The sequence below is a fragment of the Zootoca vivipara genome, chromosome 6 (genome assembly GCF_965207765.1).
Source record: "Zootoca vivipara chromosome 6, rZooViv2.hap1.1, whole genome shotgun sequence".
Lineage (NCBI taxonomy): Eukaryota > Metazoa > Chordata > Lepidosauria > Squamata > Lacertidae > Zootoca > Zootoca vivipara.
In genome coordinates, this window is record NC_142589.1 from 47,104,346 (window position 1) to 47,123,292 (window position 18,947).

At 38.6% G+C, this 18,947-nt stretch overlaps 1 protein-coding gene across 1 annotated transcript in view; it reads left to right on the top strand.

Moving 5' to 3' along the window:
* The window catches only part of NFATC3 (nuclear factor of activated T cells 3), a 56,812-nt gene that overhangs the window by 14,383 nt on the left and 23,482 nt on the right, over positions 1 to 18,947 (top strand). Inside the window, exons 2-3 of the mRNA XM_035117883.3 lie at positions 1,734 to 2,856; positions 9,702 to 9,864. Coding sequence (XP_034973774.2) covers positions 1,734 to 2,856; positions 9,702 to 9,864 — 1,286 coding nt within the window. The remainder of the gene's footprint in view (positions 1 to 1,733; positions 2,857 to 9,701; positions 9,865 to 18,947) is intronic.

An 18,947-nucleotide genomic window follows, 5' to 3' on the forward strand; every position in this document is an offset into this window, starting at 1 on the left:
TGGTGTTGATGGGTGTTGGGAGTCCCACAATATACAGGAAGCTACAGGTTCCTCGTCCCTGGTGTGGGCCATAGTACGTGAGTGGCAATTTTACATGTGTGTGTGTGTCCCAACATGTGTACACACAGTGGGGAAGGCAGGAAGATTCTGACCAAGTACCGTGTTTCTCCAAAAATAAGACACCGTCTTATATTTATTTTTCCTCAGAAAAACACACGGTGGCTTATTTTCAGGGGATGTCTTATTTTTTTAAATTAAGTATGGTACAGTTAAACTGTTTAAATTAAGTATGGTACAAGGTTAAACTGCCTATCACTATGGCTTATTTTCTGGGTATAGCTTATTTTCGGAGAAACACGGTATATCTGACAGAAGTACCCCACATATAAGGGCATTGGCCCATGGTCTGTATACAAAGTTTCATATTCATTCTCATACAGAATAGCATTCTGTTTTAAGAATTCTACAATGTATTAAGTGGCCTTAAATATACTGTGGATCTGCTGCTGCTGTGTAGATTATGTTCTCTAATGAGAAAACATCAGTTTGTTTAAAAATGCATGAGGTTCGGTGCTCATTTTGTTGTAGCCACATTTTAAACATGCATTTGTCGGCCTTTGTGCTTGAAAGGGTAGCTGTACAAACAAGTTAGACCTTTTTTTGGTCAGGATAGACTAGAAGGAGGAATATTGGAAATCTTGGTCTCAAGCAAAGCTACAGGCACATTTAGCATTTACACTGTACAAGTGAGAAATGTGTCAAACAATGTTGAGCAGTTGTATTGTTTGTTTAGCAGCAGCAATGATGACATTCTGCTGGTATTGTAATTCATGAAATCAACACTATCGTTTGAATCATTTGTTCACAAATGTCTGTTTCACTGAACTGTAAAGTTATAGGCCCTGTTTGGATGTGATGCAAAAGCATATTTTAGCAGTACAAGGGCTTCTTCAACAACAGATTCCTATATTCCTGCTGTTTCTGGTTGGGGCTGCAAGAAAGGGATTGAAAGCATCACCTTCCTAGTTTAAACTAATGCTGGCAGTAATTAATCAAATTATGTACTGTATAGACTTCAACAAAAATATGAAGATAATATTCCCAGCTGATGATATACTTCTAAGCAAAGCTTTTTTAAAAAAAGATGCTGCCCAGCTTTAGTATTGAAGTACTTCTGTTGCCATTTGTGTGCTGAGATCCTTTAAAAGTAAAATGTGAAGAAGTACAGTTAGGCTGCTAGGTTTTTTAAACCATTCTTTGAAAGAACACACGGAGAAAATGAATGTGCATGAATCTGGTACATGTGGTCTGGAAAGGATAGGCTGCTTGTTTTTTGTTTTGTTTTTTAATAGTGAGTATTGTCTGCCTTCAAGGATAGGGCAACTTGTCTAAATAAAATAAGCATACTGAAGGAAGAAGTTTTCTTTCTGTAGAATTCAAATTTTGCAGGAAGCTAACAAACTTGGTGCAATCTGATCTTACCTTTTTATTAATGAATCTGCCTTTTTTTAAAAAAAAAGTTGAATGATTTTTTGTAATTATTTAGTTATGTTATATTAATTTTATCTCCTGTGCTTTTCTTTTACATGGCTCTCTCAGTATTTTGAAATGTTAACTGTTTAGGACACTTTGTTGAAGACGGGTAATGGAATTGCTACAAATGTCAGCATAATGAAATGTTTAAATAGTTTACCAAGTTACAATAACTGCACTTCAATGTCTCTCTCTTTCAGATCTTGAACCTGATGACTGTGCTTCTGTGTGCATCTTCAGTGTAGATCATTCATCATCTGTAAATCATCCTATTTGTATCCCTTGTCATGGATTTCAGTCACATCATTCTCCTTTGTCTTCGCCTACTAGACTGCAGGGTCATAAAAGCTATGAAGGAATGTGTGAAGTACCACAATCAAAGTACAGTGCACTAGGTGGTCCTAAGACATTTGAGTGTCCTAGCATTCAAATTACATCTATTTCTCCTAACTGTCATCAAGGAATAGAAGCCAGTGAAAATGAAATGCACACGAATGGCCCTCAAAATGAATATATGGAAAGGCCTTCAAGGGACCATTTGTATCTTCCTCTTGAGCCATCTTACAGGGATTCGTCCCTTAGCCCAAGTCCTGCCAGCAGCATTTCCTCCCGAAGCTGGTTCTCTGATGCCTCCTCTTGTGAGTCGATTTCTCATATTTATGATGATGTGGATTCAGAACTGAATGAAGCTGCTGCTCGATTTACCCTTGGATCACCTTTGGCATCTCCTGGAGGTTCTCCAAGGGGCTGTCCAGTGGATGAACCCTGGCAACAATCTTATGGATTTGGGCATGCCTTGTCACCTAGACAATCTCCTTGTCATTCTCCTAGGACTAGTATCACAGATGAAAATTGGCTTAGCCCTAGGCCAACCTCAAGACCATCATCACGACCTACATCACCGTGTGGGAAACGGCGACATTCTAGTGCTGAGATCTGTTATGTTGGTTCACTTTCTCCTCACCATTCTCCAACTCCCTCTCCCGGACATTCTCCTAGGGGAAGTATAACTGAAGACACATGGCTAAATTCTTCTCTTCATGGTCTGACTCCTGGCCTTTCACCTTTTCAGTGTTGTGCAGAGACTGACATCCCTCTTAAAACACGAAAGACCTCTGAGGATCAAACTGCCATTATATCAGGAAAAATAGAGCTTTGTTCTGAAGAACAGGGTAGTGTATCACCATCACTTGAAACAGCAATAGATGATAGCTCTGGAGCCCAGCATATGTTAAAAAAAGACTTGTCTGGTGACCAATTTCTTTCTGTTCCTTCACACTTCACCTGGAACAAACCAAAGCCTGGCCATACTCCTATCTTTCGGTAAGTGATTGTGGGAGATGGACTACTTGTGCTGTTGTCTTTATATGTACATATGGCTAGAAGTTGATACACTGTAATACAAGATAGTAAATCTCTTTAGGCAGTTGTATTCCTAAGGTATTTTGTTGTAAACAAATCACCTAGTGCCTGAACATTATATTGCCTCACAATTACAACTAAATTTTTTGTAAATCATTGAATATGTGTAGAGGTAATTTGGCCTAGACACAGGCCTCATTCAAGCATAGTGCTAAGCTATTTTACGTTTCACTACCAGTTTTAACTATTCGAACCTGGATAAACTGTGGTCAAACTTAACTATGGTTTAGGGAAACAAATCAAGTCATGGTTAGTTTATTTCCCATGGATTATTTCCCCAGGCTATGGTGAAAATTAGTTAAGATAAATCAGTTTTGGATTTGGATATAACAATAAATTGCAAACACTTAAAAATGAAAGTCAAAGTTCCTGATCTCTTTGCAGCCTTGCTAGAGAATTAGAGACTAATGAAGAGGACGGGAAGAGACTGCCCGTAGTTTAGTGTTTAAAAAAAGGTAAAGGACCCCTGGACGGTTAAGTCCAGTCAAAGGCAACTGTGGGGTTGCAGTGCTCATCTCGCTTTGAGGCCAAGGGAGCCGGTGTTTGTCCACAGACAGCTTTCCAGGTCATGTGGCCAGCATGACTAAACCGCTTCTGGTGCAACAGAACACTGTGTATCCAAAGCAAACCACAGTGACCTGGTTCACATGACATGGTAAGCCAAACTATGGCTTAGCATGACTATGCAAACATGGACTTCCAGAGAGGAGCTTGCAAATGGACATGCTGGTTGGAGCTGATGGTTCTTGGAGTCCAGCAATATCTGGAGGACCACAGGTTGCCGAATCCTGCTCTGTACCCTTCCAAGCTGTAAACAAGAAAGTACATATGCTGCTGTTATGGTACTACACTCTGTTCTTTGCTAGATGTTCTACAGATGTAGTGTAGAAACAGATAGGAATTTCGCCTCTTATCTCTTCCACTCCCCCTTTTCTCCACCAGAATGTAGCATGTTCAGAATCTTACGATCAAAGTAGGGCACATCCACACCATACATTTAAAGCACATTTAACACATATTTCAAGCACATGGCTTTCCCCAAATAACCCCAGGAACTGTAGTTTATTAAGGGTGTTGGGAATTGTTGCTCTGTGAGGGGTAAACTATAGCTTCCTCAGGATTCTTTTTTTGGGGAACGCCCCCTCCCCCCCATGGTTAACACAGCACCCTTTAGCTCTTTTCAATATTCAGCTGGGGCAGCTACACAAATATATCCAATTAGGGACTTGAAATGACAAGCCCCATTGTTGTTTTGAAAAGTGTTTAGCAGGGCCAGTTCCAGAGATTTCAGTAGTTGGTGTCCAGACATTTTAGTAACTTAGCAAAGTCCAAAACTGCAACACTTTTTCATAAGTCCAGCATGTATGCTGGAATGACCCTGGTTCACAGTATCCTCTCCATCATAGTATTGAATTAGATATCTTCATTTGAAACAGTCTCATACGCATCATATACCATTTTTGCGCAATTTTTAATGTTTGCTCCCTCCTACTAGATGATATGGATTTAAATAGGAATGTTAGTCACATAGAATTCCAACAACTGCCTTCAATCAAAATATTACTCTCTCTTACTCTCACATCCATTACAGGCCCTCTGCAGTGCCCATATCAATGTTTAAATGTAGTCATTTACATTACCACACTTTTCCTTGGTTAGTTGCTCTTTTTCAGATATTTCATCTGGTCCATTGAAATTGATGGACAAGGCTAACTTGGGTACATTAATTTCAGTGAGTTTATCCCAAGTAGAATTTAGTTGGATCTACAGCCCACAGAGTTTATGTTGGGTATGTTGAGCCCACTCTTCTCCTTTAGATCTTCCTGATAGAAAAATGAGAGTGCTTTAAATAATGCCTACCCATTTCCCTTCTTTTATCAGTGCAATGGAACAAATTGGGTATTATTACTTAACATTTGTTTACTAGCCAGATGACAGAAATCAGAAGGCTTTTTTAGATTTACTCTGATTTTGAATTAGCAATTGAACAATACTTACGGTAAATCCTTTTAGGGTTATCAGTCATGGGTTATCAGCCATAGCTATTGGTGACTGCCTAAACAGAAACAAAGCATATCTTAACTGTGTATTGCTCAGTAACATAAGAAACTAAGCTATATTAAATAAACAAAGCCGTCAAATATATTTGTTGACCTGGGAATAAGTGTCCCCATAAATCCAGCAGGTACCTTTGAAGTTATTAGGTGTTAGAAGAATAAACAGTTTGATGTTTACGCACCATCTAATGTATCTTTAAAAATGCAGTTATAGAAGTTAACACAGGTGTGTGTGTTTGCGTGTGGTGTTCTGATTTTCAGTATTTTAGCAGTGGCAAACATTCCGACACCAGTTTAAATATACTTTGGTGCCATTAAGCATTGGCGTGGATCCTGAAACCACAATTGCTTTGCATTTTCCTAGGAACTGGAACCAGAATGACAAACTTACTGGCTGTTGGAGCATCCAAACTTCCCCAAATAAAGCGCCATGTTCAATTACCAATGTAATAGTGGAAGATAACCTACACATACTTGATTCTTCAAAATTGTGTGGTGCAAGGGCAGAGGCAAAAGAGAAAAAAACCCTTGAAATGAACAGTGTAGGCTAAGGCAACATTTGCTATATAAAGGTAAAGGACACCTGACAGTTAAGTTCAGTCGTGAACGACTCTGGGGTTGTGGCGCTCATCTCACTTTACTGGCTGAAGGAGCTTATGTTTGTTCGCAGACAGTTTTTCCGGGTCATGTGGCCAGCATGACTAAGCTGCTTCTGGCGAAACCAGAGCAGCACACGGAAACGCCGTTTACCTTCCTGCAGGAGCGGTACCTATTTATCTACTTGCACTTGACGTACTTTCAAACTGCTAGGTTGGCAGGAGCTGGGACCAAACAACGGGAGCTCACCCCGTCATGGGGATTTGAACTGCCAACCTTCCAATTGGCAAGCCCAAGGCTCAGTGGTTTAGACCACAGCGCCACCCGTGTCCCTATATGTAAAGCATATACCAGTTAATCCTTAGCAACAGATTTCCTGTGTGCTTCTTTGGACTAGTTCCCACTGGGGTAGGTCAAACTGTTGTGGTTTTAGTGCTTCACATGCTGCTTTGGAGATTCTCATGACTAAATACACCCCCATACATGGGTGAAATATCTACCCTTGCGCAGACAGGCAGCATATTGGGGGAAAATTAAGAAAATACCCAGCTGGGACCAAGCAACGGGAGCTCACCACGTCACGGGGATTCGAAATTCCAACCGGCAAGCACTAGGCTCTCTGGTTTAGACCACAGCGCCACCACGATTCCCAACATTTGCTATACTTTGTGTAAATAGGTTTGGGGCAATTGGTGCTGTTTGCCTAAGAGCAGCTAGTAGCCTGACATGCAGTTTGACAAAATAACTTAGGTATAACAATATTGCCCCTTGGAACAGGAAGCCTGTTTCTCAAGGTTAGAACTGTAAAATAGAAAGAGTTTTGTGGCTGATCACTCCACTCTTTGCACACTTGCATGTTAAAAGCAGTACACACTTTCTGCATTAGTTTGGCAATGCTTCTCTTGCTTGATAATCCTTATCCAGTTCTGCCATAGATGCTGGGCACTGGTAACTGCTGTGCTGTCAGACAAACAGTTACCGTAATAACCATAAAGAATTCAATTAATCCTGTCATGTTGTTGTTGTTTAGTCGTTTAGTCGTGTCCGACTCTTCGTGACCCCATGGACCATAGCACGCCAGGCACTCCTGTCTTGCACTGCCTCCCGCAGTTTGGTCAAACTCATGTTCGTAGCTTCGAGAACACTGTCCAACCATCTTGTCCTCTGTCGTCCCCTTCTAGTGCCCTCAATCCTTCCCAACATCAGGGTCTTTTCCAAGGATTCTTCTCTTCTCATGAGGTGGCCAAAGTATTGGAGCCTCAGCTTCACGATCTGTCCTTCCAGGGAGCACTCAGGGCTGATTTCCTTCAGAATGGATAGGTTTGATCTCCTTGCAGTCCATGGGACTCTCAAGAGTCTCCTCCAGCACCATAATTCAAAAAATCCTGTCATAGTCTAGTTGAACTACTGTGTAAGTGTCATTAGTGTTCTAACTAGGCAAATGAGATTCTATGTTCAGGTGCTGGATTTAATGAGTGGTTTCCATTTTTATATGTTATACTTGGACTAGTTTTAGTCGCAAATAATTTTTCTGTCCTCCTGTGAAATAAGGTGTCAGAGTAGATATGCAGCCCATTGGCTAGGTGCCTTGGACCAGTCAGCTGGGTAACTTTGAGGTGGTGGTGTATATTTGTTTTGTTTTTCATAAATGCGATCAATTTAGTGTATCATTCTTAATAGTACATTGACCTCTTACTGCAGGCTTGTCTTGATGGTGGGATATGAGAAATACTAATAAGCAAAAAAAAAAGGTTTTTGGATAATGTTCTCCCTAATGAACATTTTAAAAATCTGCATCTTTTTTCTGATAGTTTGTTTACTCAAAAATACATTGCTAGCAGATATGATTTTTACCTTGGTCCCCTCTTCTTATTTAAAGTTTAGTTCTTATTTTGAGTAAAGCTGACATTTCTTCTGGTATTTTTGTAGGAATTTTCAGTGCGTCATTCTCTTTCCTCTAATGTTAGAGGACAAAATAATGGTGAATAAAGTGTATGCATTTAATTATAATACAGCTGCTATTATTGTCTGCTATTGACAGAGCAGTTGCCATAAAGGGGTGATCTTTCTAATAAGAACTCTCATGATTTCTATCAAGGTTGATAATACTATATTTGTATTATTTATTCATATAAGCCCTTGCAGCTTGGGTGAACAAATTCGCCTATGTTTACAAGAAATGCATGCTTTCCTCCTTGGTTAGAAGGGTTCTGCTTCTAACCTGGAAAAGGCTGCATGGATTGCATTAAGTTAGGAGGACAGCACTTAATTATGGAAGGTGATCTTAAGTAATCCAGACATCTATCAAAGAAAGCTGTACTGTTTTGATGTCTACTGGGAAAGAGGCAGTCTTGGCCATATTCAGTAGGCTAGGGTTTGCAGGTGTCTGCTTATGCTCCAGAGGAAAGCTTAGGCAATCACTGTATTACAAGCAGCAGTCTTTCCATGACTTCAGAAATGTGAGTTTACAGCCTGGCTAATGAATATTTTGGAATACAGTGGTACCTCGACATCCGAAGGTTTTGACTTCTGAAGTCGGCAAACCTGGAAGTTTTTTTGCCGCACGCGTGTTCTGCACCTGTGCAGCAGCGGCGTGTGCGGTCTGCGCATGCACAGAAGTGCAAAATCATGCTTCGCGCATGCGCAAAACGGACGCTTCAACAACCGAAGACTTCGACTTACGAAGAGCGCCGCGGAACGGATCGCCTTCATAAGTCGAGGCACCACTGTAATGCAAAAGTTTATTGTGGGAGGAGGGCTCAATTAGTTATTGGCTTTGTAGTATTATACTTCATTGAAGAATGAATTTCAGATTAAGATTAATGTTAGCATTAATAAGAATTATGGTTCTGAATGCAGGTTTAACTACTCATGATGGCCACATTGTATTTAAATAGTTTAAAGTACATAACTTTTAAATTTGATCCTGCTATGTTTGTTTGATCCTGCTTAAACTTCTGTTTTGTTTTGTTAGCCAGCCAATCTTTTATTTATCTATAATGCTACAATAAAGATAAGTAAGAATCCCTCTGTGGCTGCTAATAACATTTTAAAATGGTTTAAACATCTTGAAAACCCAGTAACAATAGAGAGCCCACATATGCATTCCTTAGACTGAATGATCAGGGTTTTTTAAATATATCTTTTAATGTATTTAAATAAGAACCTAAACTTCAATAACGCATAAGAACAAAAAATAAGAAAAAGGAAAACAACAAAACTGAGTGAAAACGAAATTAAACTTGTACACAAATAGTACAAACTTGGGTTGCTTCATTCACATTCCCTGGAAAACGTTTTATTGGTGTTGGGGTAGTAACATTTTTAAAAATACTTGTTTTATTTTTAAATATCAGGATATTTTCTTTGATCACGTAGTTGGGCTCAAACTGTTCCATTCTTCTGAACAACTCAAGAAGTGATATCTGTCTGAAGTAGGCTTCTCTCATAATTCTTAGTGGGTGAAGTGGTTAATATGAGAGGAAGTGCTGGCTATGATATGTTGGACTAAAAGATATATTTTGGATGGGATGGTTGTTCTCTTTTACCAAGCACACAGCTTTGGGTGCACCATACGTGGAATGGTGAGGGAGGGAGGGGACACCCACCTAGCTAGCCAGATCAGCTGAATTAACCCTGGTAATCAGTGCAGTGAAAGATGTCAAAGCCAGATGGCTCTCGCATCCAACCAAAGGATACAGGGCTTCTGTTAAGGGTTGGTTTTTTGAGTTAAATTTTGCAGAGGAGGGTGGGTGGGTGAGGACTTCTGCATGCAGTGAAGGTTTATGAAAATGCAACAAATGTCACTTTTGCACATGGTAGTCTCTCCTCATGCATACTATGTCCGTTCCATGGTGGCAATTGCCTTATAATTGACCACATTACCCTTGTCTAATGGTGGCTGTATTCTGGTCTCTTTTTGCATGAAATATTTTACTGTATTCAATAGATTTTTATTTTGTTTGATTTTTGCATGCTCTGTACTTTTATTACTGTATTTGTAGTGCTTGCTGCCCTTGGCGATCTTTAGGAATTGAAAGTGCAGGGTGTAAATGTATTAAATAATGAAATCTGTTCACTTCTTGTTTTTAGCACATCTTCGTTGCCTCCCCTAGACTGGCCTTTGCCTACTCAATATGGACAGTGTGAATTGAAAATAGAAGTGCAACCAAAAACTCATCATAGAGCACATTATGAAACAGAAGGCAGTAGAGGAGCAGTAAAAGCATCAACTGGTGGCCATCCTGTAGTGAAGGTAAAAGATGCTAATATAATGTTTTATCTGTGGACTACTCTTGAATGTTAATGAAGATTGTAATAGAGGTGTGTGTTGAATGATAAATGTTTGAAGCATTTTTATCTTGCTCTCCAGCCTAAAAAGAGTCACATGGCAGCTTGCTAAGATCAGTTCCTGCTTTCAGCCTTGCAATCTAAAGGCATGGCACTGATGGAATGGCTGGTTTCAGGTGACAGTTGATGGAGGGAGGAGTCTGATGAAGGTGGCTTCTCAGCAGAGCTGATTAGGACACTATTTCTCTTTTATCCTTCTGAGGTAGCCCAATGAAATTATCTACGTACAGCAGGTCTGGAGAACCTGTGCCCCTCCATATACTGTTGGACTCTATCAGTCCTAGCCAAGACGATCACGAATGCCAGGAGTTGTAGTTCAGCAATCACTGGAGGGCTTCAGTCCCTCCATCTCAGAGCTACAAAAATAAGGTTGACAATCCTTTGTACAAGTATTAGAAAAGCTTTAAATTTTGTTCATCTCTGATTGTGGCAAATGACACAGGAATGAGGTGTGTTTTTTCTGCTCTGGTAGTAGCTTCTGTGCCAATAATGAAGAAAAGTGTTGTTGAAGAGCAGCATTACTGAGGTTTCATGTATAGCTCTCATATTCAGGGTTTTTTTTTAGCCTTAAAGATCCTGTCTCAAGATAGAAAAGAAAATCAGATTGCCAAGAAATTAGTTTTCAGAAAATTACAAGTTATGTTTGATAATAAATGAAACATACATTATGTTTATGCTCTGTTATTTGGGACTTTAGCTTGCTTACCTTGTGGATTGTATATTTAGTCTAGAAATGCGCACAACTAGAAATAGCTAGTTTTACTAGATGTGATAATAGTTGAGTTTGTCCTAAAGACTGAGATGGAAAATGTAGTAGGAGGTACTTCTTTTTGTTATAAACTGTCTGTAGGGCAGGGGCATGCAGGATATCAAGTTCTACAGAATATGCTTGTTGACTACCTTTTTGCATGTTACTGGGACTCACAATTGAGGAGAGTGCTGCTCCACTTAGTTCCTTCTTGTAGGCTTACATGGGCATCTGGTTGACCACTGAGAACAGAATGGTGGATAGGTGAGTCTTTGGCCTGATCCAGCAGGATTCCTATTGAAACTACTTAGGCTTGCTGTCCTATGAGCAGTTTCCTAGCTATAGGATCCACACACCAGTCCAGAAGGCAAGTGTGACTTGACTGTATGCAGGAATTTTGGTAGGAGCAATGACTAACACCTGCTCAACATGTCCTTTTTATAATAATAATAATAATAATAATAATAATAATAATAATAATAATAATAATTTATTTATACCCCGCCCTCCCCAGTCAAAAACCGGGCTCAGGGCGGCTGACACCAACAGAATTACAATAAAACATAAAAACAATTAATTAAAATACAGATTAAAATACAGTATTGAAATTTAAAGTGCAGCCTCATTTCAAGTAGGCCATAAATCCAAGCCATGAGGGAGGAAAAACACAGGGGTCAGGCTGAGTTATATACAGGTTACTCACAACTTACACACATTCAACTCTTGTACATTCAACTTTATGTGCTTAGCATGAATGAATGAGACATAAAGGGAGTGGGTGTCTGGGGGAAATAACTTTGGCACTCCTACCCGCCACTGTACCCAATGTGTTTTGATTATACAGAATTTTGGTTTTATGTGCTACATAACTCCAGCGTAAGTTGAGAATTGTCTGTATAACACAAGTGGGCTTTGAGATGTAATACCATCTACATGAAGAAGCACTGGGATTTTTAAAATTATCAATTCAGGTTGGGAGATGGGAAGGAAGAAATCTCCTAAATTATATAATTTATGTAACAGTTAAATGAGTGGAGCCCAAATAGAACCTTGTTTTACTTCCCTGGATAGAAATATTGAATCTGAAACAGAACCCACAGGTCAAGTTCAAATTTAAACAGTATTAGAATACAGCTCTTACTTTAAAAAAAGCAGCTGTTTATCCAAGTAAAACTCCTTCTTTTTAATCAAGAAGGCAAACACTTCTAGTTGTATTATATATTATTCTGCTTGTTTCAAATACCTCTTCTATTTTAGACTTGCCATATGTATGTAAGACTTTAGCACTAATTAGTAGGTATTGGACTGCTTTGAAAGTAATTTAGGATGTATGAAGCATTTCACCCCATTTGTGTTTTTCATGAAGTTTATACACATACATGTGTTCATGCACATAAGTTCAGTAACTGATACTGAAATGTATGTGATCTATAGGAGCTAATGTAAAGGGATGGCAGCTCCCCATGCAGGAGATACACTGCTATTCCTTATCACAACTGAAACTCAGTTGCTGATCTGTGCAGTCATTGTTCAGTCTCATCTTGTGAAGAGGGAAGAAGTTGGGTGGTCTTCAGTCTGTACAGTTTTAGTTAACTGTGCTGTCATGCTTTCTTGCTCACCAGTTGGTACTGGGCACACCAGTCCTTCCATTCTCCCCTTGCCTTTGTGTGAACTTAAGTTTTCCAGAGAACTTTTATAACTGGACAGCCTATAGATAAATAAAAATGCTGCTGTTCTAAGAGATTTACCCATAGCACTATTGTACTGTTTGTCCACTTTCAAGTGTGCATTATGTGTCCAATTTGAGTGATCATCTCTTCTGTTTCAGTAGTGCAGTTGACTTTCTGAGTTGCTCTTACAGTTTTTGATTGAGAGAGATGCAGTCTTCAAAAAACAGCCTCTGTAAACAAAGTATTGAAGCAGCTTGCCAAAAGTGTAGTTTATGTGGAGTTGGGATTATTGAACTAACTTTGGATAAACTGATAGTTTACAAGGATTTTTCTTGTTTTATAATGGTTATTACAACCAGTTAAGTGTTGCAATGTGAGATTGCTAGAAACCTAAGCACCATGCATCGCCTTTTATAGAATAACATCTTAGCAGGTTGTTTACAACTTTGGTTGTTTACAACTTTTGGTTGTTTACAACTTTTATTTTGAAATAAGTTGGCTTATGTGAAAGGAACATTACTAGGAATCACTTCTATAATTAAGCAAAATAAACTGTGCTGAGCTTGGAGTTCATATGAGAGCCTTTCCACAAAGCTTACATTATTCGCTGGGGGTAGTATTGGGGTATGAATTATAAGGTATTGGAAAGTAATAAGAAATATCAGTCAGGTTGCTCACTGGCAGGGTGGATAAAAATCAATGATTTTTTTAAATAAAATCAAAAAAATCGGATTTTTTTATTTAAATCGATTTTTTTGATTTAAATCTGATTTTTTTAAATAAAATGCTTTTTGAGGAAAATATATTACCATCCAAAGGTTATTCCATCATGAAATAAAGATTAGTTTTTTAATTATGTAGAATAAGGTTGTATATGTTTATTTTTTTGGGTAAATAAATGCCATTAATCCATTCACAATGTCATGCTCTTCCAGAGGTTTTTGTAAGATTTTTTTTTTGAAGAACTTTATTGAGAAAAAAGAAAATCAGAGATACATCCAATTTTCGAAACCAAAAAGAAAGATTATATGTATCTGTATAAAGTGTAAAATTTAAAATATAAGTTACATAACACAACAGAAATATCCTGCGATTCATACGCAATTTTACAAATGAATAAACTCAAAATTTCTCTAAAATTACAATGTGCCAAATATGATCTAAAATAGTTTCTTGTTTCTACATTTGTCAACGCTTCCAATCCTTTCCATTATAACCTTTGCACAGAGGTTTTTGTAAGATTATTGGTCAGATTCTCTGCCTACAAGATATTATCACAGATGCTTGGTTTACTTTTGCAGTTCTCAAAACTGAATTTGACTCAACAGAGATCACATGCCTCTTCTTCACAGCAAAAATGTTATAACATGAACAGAGTTGAGAAAAAGACCTTAATCCTATTGTTCTACAAACCTATGAATACAGAAACAACCCCTTCAGTGCTAAGTTTCAAGAAGTTCAGTGAATAGAATAGAAACAATATTTTTCTGATTGTTTGGAGTGGACAGTATTTAAGTTTTTCATGTGATTTCAATCGACTATTATTTAAATCAAGCCTTACTGACTAGTGATTTAAATCGTGATTTAAATCAGTTTGATTTAAATCAAATCCACCCTGCTCACTGGGTGGCCTTGGACAAGTTGCTGTTTCAGCTAATAAACTTCATGGACTGGTGGTGAGGATAAATGAAGATAACCGAGAGTTTCTTGGAAGATTTGTGGGATACAAATGCATTGAAGATGAGATGAAATTGTTTAGCATTGAATCTATAACATTTCTCACCATAATTACTAAAGGAGCTTTCTCTACTCGTTCATCACAACTTGATTGTCATGTTAGTCTGTTGTGCCTCTCTGTTTCTGATGGCTGTTCTTTCTTCTATTTTCTTTTTTAAATAGAGATCTCCAAGGACTCCATCATTTATTATCCGTTTTTAGGTCCAAACTAGTTATAAAAGTGAGAGATCTGTGAACATATCAGTTGCATTTCAAAACCCTCAATTTCACTCTACAGTATTACTACTGCATTGGTAGTAGGTTTGAATCAGGGTTGTGCAGTGGAGAAAGGGAAGATTAACCCTAACCATGTGTCATCTTTATGTTTTTAAATCCCCTACCAGTTGCTGCTTGCCCCATGAAGAAAACATTAAAATGTCTTGCAGTTCCTCCATTAAGCACAAACTGATCTTGTTCTCTTGTGCCACTCTGTTTTCTTTTCACTCCTTGCATGCAGTTGGGATTTTCCTGAAACTGGCACAACTATATGTGTTTAGAAGTTAGCACTTAATTATGAAATCTCTGGCCTGGTAGCTGGAGAGCTTGCAACAGAATTGATAAGGTGATGTTGATGAAAATGTTGTTTAACATTGGAGCATGGAGCATATTGGCTTGCCTTTTCCAGTCCTTCTATTGTATGTTCTCAAGATGCTTACCCCCAGCACCTTTGAGGCTGTTCTGTATGTCGGTGGTTAAATACAGAATAAACTGCCAATCTGCTAAAGGGGATGGGGAGTCAAAACTAGAAGATACAAAAAATGAACTTTGACTAAAATGACTTTTTAAAGTTTCCCTGTTCAGTTTTCTTTGCTATATACATGCTCATTTTATATTTTTGAATTTTTTTTACAAGTACCAGTTCTGTGCTTGTAGCCCCCCTATCTGGATTGTGTGGGTTATTTTATGCAAGGACCTGTATAAGACGGTAACTTCAGATCTGGAAATTTAAAGGTCTAGCCAAAAGAATTCTAATGCTGCTTAATATGGTAAAATTGTTTCATTACAAAATGTCAGTTACTAATTCAAACAATATGGTCAAAAGTTTAACCTTGTTTTTAAATTTTATTTTTATTGCTTTTCTTAAGTTTAAACAACAGTGTGTGCGCACAAATCACAACATATACAACAGAAACAAATTTTAACTTTGTAATAAAAATCTGCATGCATCTTTGGTTGAAAGCATGTGTGTTCTACATATTTTCAAATATTAAAAATGCATACATACTGATTTTCATAAATTCATCTTGCTCTACATATAAGCAGAGTTATCCACCTGTAACACACTAGTACAATTAGTTTTTTCAGAGGGAAACTATTGTAGGTTATCCTTTGGTGACCTTCTCTCTTCAGCCTTTCAGCTTTAGTTTAACTTAGCATCCACTGACCTTTGCTATGGAAACGATACAGAAACACACAAACAACTTGGCAGAGTTTCCTCCATAAAGCAATGGGTTGTGTGTTACAGTATACAGTTACTAGCGGAGGGTTTTTAGAGGTCAGTAGTGACAGTGTGCTGTAACTTTTTCATTATTTACAACATTCTGTTTGATCCCTTGGGTGAAGAGTATATGATTATGTTTACAAAATGAAAGTGTATGATTGTGTTGAACATGAGTGTATTTAGATTTAACTGGAGCAGATGCTGGTAGTAAATATAAATTTATTTTAAATATGCTGTGCTCCCTTTTGTAATATTACACTTCTAGCTCATCTCCTCTCCCTTCAACCACCAGTTTAATTTACTATCTTTGTGTAAAGGACACGTGGTTGCATATTCAACAGGCTAGCATTGGTGTCAGTAATCTAATTAAACTTAATATTTATGGGATGATTTATCACGGCCTAACTTGTATGAGGATTTTGGATTTTACAAAAGGACAACAATGCAGCTGTCATTCCAAGTAGACACACACATTTTCTTTCTGGAAGACTTTTAAAGGGTGAAATCATGCATGGGTGGATTTGTAGTTCAGGAAGACTTCATGGAACAGAACTATTGTGGGGACATAGGTTGGTGCCTTACACCAGACCAGTTTGTCAATCCTAGGACTGTCTACTCTGACTGGCAATGGCTCTTATGGGTCTCAGCAAAAAGGTCTTGTTCTTTACTTGTTACCTGGTTCTTTTAACTGGAAATAACTGGGACCTTCTCTGTATAAAGTATGTGCTCTGCCACTGAATTATGGTCAAATGTCTCCCAGAAACTTTTATGCTAGGAAAAAGAATCTTGAGACAATATTGATGATAGTTATTCTGGATTTTTAACCCCTCAGCTTCCTCTCCAAGAAGATGTACAATAAAATAGTCTGTACACGATATGGTAACACACAATACAGTTGGAACATCCTCTCTGGCACAACTCTTTATTTATTTATTTATTATTTTATCTATATTTGGACTGGGCGATATCTGGTTTTCAACATCATGAAATATCACCTGCTAACTATGATATATCAATATATCACAATATATATCTGTGGTGGTAGAGGGCCTTGCTGGGCCTCTCTGTGGCGGCAGAGAGTCCCTCCATACCTCCCTGCAGTGGCAGAGGGTGCGTTGTGTTTCCCCGTAGCAGCAGAGGGCCTTGACGATGCTCCCTGCGGTGGTGGAGGGCCTTAAAATTTAAGAAAGTAGTAGATTTAATAAAAATATTAAACTTCCATATAAAATATTTAATATATTTTCAACTAACTTAAGAGTAGTTTAAGTGATTTACTAGTCAAGTTGTATCTGCTTCCCCACTCAGAGGTCTAAGTGGAATCTCTGCATATGTAAGCCCCACTGAGTTAAACTAAACTAACTTTTACTTTCCTGGGAGCAAGCCTCATTGAATTCAGTAGGGCTTGCTTGTGAGTAGACACACATTTTCTTGCACTGCTTACTGAAAAACACCCTCCCCATCATTCTCACATTGTACCCAACCTTCCATTTCAGCATAAGGTAGCCAGCTAAATCTTCTCCCCTCCATTCGCCCCCCTCTACAGAAGAGCCCCCCCCCAAGCCCTCATCTCACCAACCTCTTCCTTTATATCAAAGTAAGTTCAAAGCAAAAATATAGTCTCCTTTAAATAAATAAGCCCTTTTTGATATGGAGGAAAGTTATTTAGGGGAAACCAACAACATAAACACCACCAGAAAATAAACAAACTCTTCCTTTTCTTTTTTCACTGGTGGGGTTGTGAGAGAAGAAAGAAGTGCTTTCCAGTTCATTGTTTAGTTCATTGTTTGCCACTGGATCTTGACTGTCTAGCTGTGGGGGGTTCCTCCTGGATTGTTAGCAGGTTCTGCATAATTGTTGTGGTTTAGTGACCCCATGGACCAGAGCACGTCAGGCACTCCTGTCTTCCACTGCCTCCCACAGCTTGGACAAACTCATGTTCGAGAACACTGTCCAACCATCTCATCCTCTGTCGTCCCCTTCTAGTGCCCTCAATCTTTCCCAACATCAGGGTCTTTTCCAGGGAGTCTTCTCTTCTCAGGAGGTGGCCAAAGTATTGGATCGTCAGCTTCAGGATCTGTCCTTCCAGTGAGCACTCAGGGCTGATTTCCTTCAGAATGGATTGCTTTGCTCTTCTTGCAGTCCATGGGGCTCTCAAGAGTCTCCACCAGCACCATAATTCAAAAGCATAAATTACTTGGCGATCAGCGTTCTTTATGGTCCAGCTCTCACTTCCATACATCACTACTGGGAAAACCATAGCTTTAACTATACGGACCTTTGTCTGCAAGGTGATGTCTCTGCTTTTTAAGATGCTGTCTAGGGTTGTCATTGCTTTTCTCCCAAGAAGCAGGCATCTTTTAATTTTGTGACTGCTGTCACCATCTGCAGTGATCATGGAACCCAAGAAAGTAAAATCTCTCACTGCCTCCATTTCTTCCCCTTCTATTTGCCAGGAGGTGATGGGACCAGTGGCCATGATCTTGGTTTTTTTGCATAATTAGCTGAGTTCTAAGTGGAAAGATACTGGTGAAGCTGAAAGAGTTTGCTGGTTTGTGTGAGGGCTTTTCTTATCTGTTAGGAGGGAGAGAGCAAGCAAAGCTGGATGTACTATGCCAGCAAATAATCTGCAAGGTAAAGTATTGTTCAGCTGAGCTACCCCCTGGGAAGCTGTTAGTGTCCACCTTTTGTTCACCAGTATATTTCCTTGGTGAAACACTTATCACAATGTTATTTCAATACCAGTATTCAGTGATATGGCGATTTATCACACATCCCTAATCTATATATCTGTGTTTTGGGGGTTTTCAGAGCTAGTGCTACAGATGGAAGCAACTGTGTAAACAAAATAGATTTTTAGTATTCTCTTGAAATAACTTTTTTCAAGCAAAATATGGAAAGTGCACATGCAAAGTGTTACGTTGCCATATTGTGAATGCGAGCATAAGTATTATTCACAAGAAAGACCCTAAGCAAAGAACAGGCAGGAATCTGGTACTTTACTTTTAGTTTTGTCTAAAAAAAAGTAGAATCTCAGTTCTGACAACATATTCCTGAAGGAGCATGTGTTCAAGTGAAAGCAGTCTTGGACTTAAATGGTGGAATAATTTTCCTTTCATTTGCTGAGGTAGTGCTCATTAAGTACAGTAGTCAATGCTCTTTCTGTGAAGTTCCTGAAGTTCACTAGAAATTTTTTGAGCATCTGTTGTGCATCAACACAACCTGGAATTCAGTAAGTTCAAAGTGTCTGTGGGAGGGAATATTATTCAAGTGTTCAGTGATACACAGTAGTGTATAGCTGCTTATTTTGGCTGTTTTGAAACACTAATATGGCAGCAAACACTGCAGGATACAAA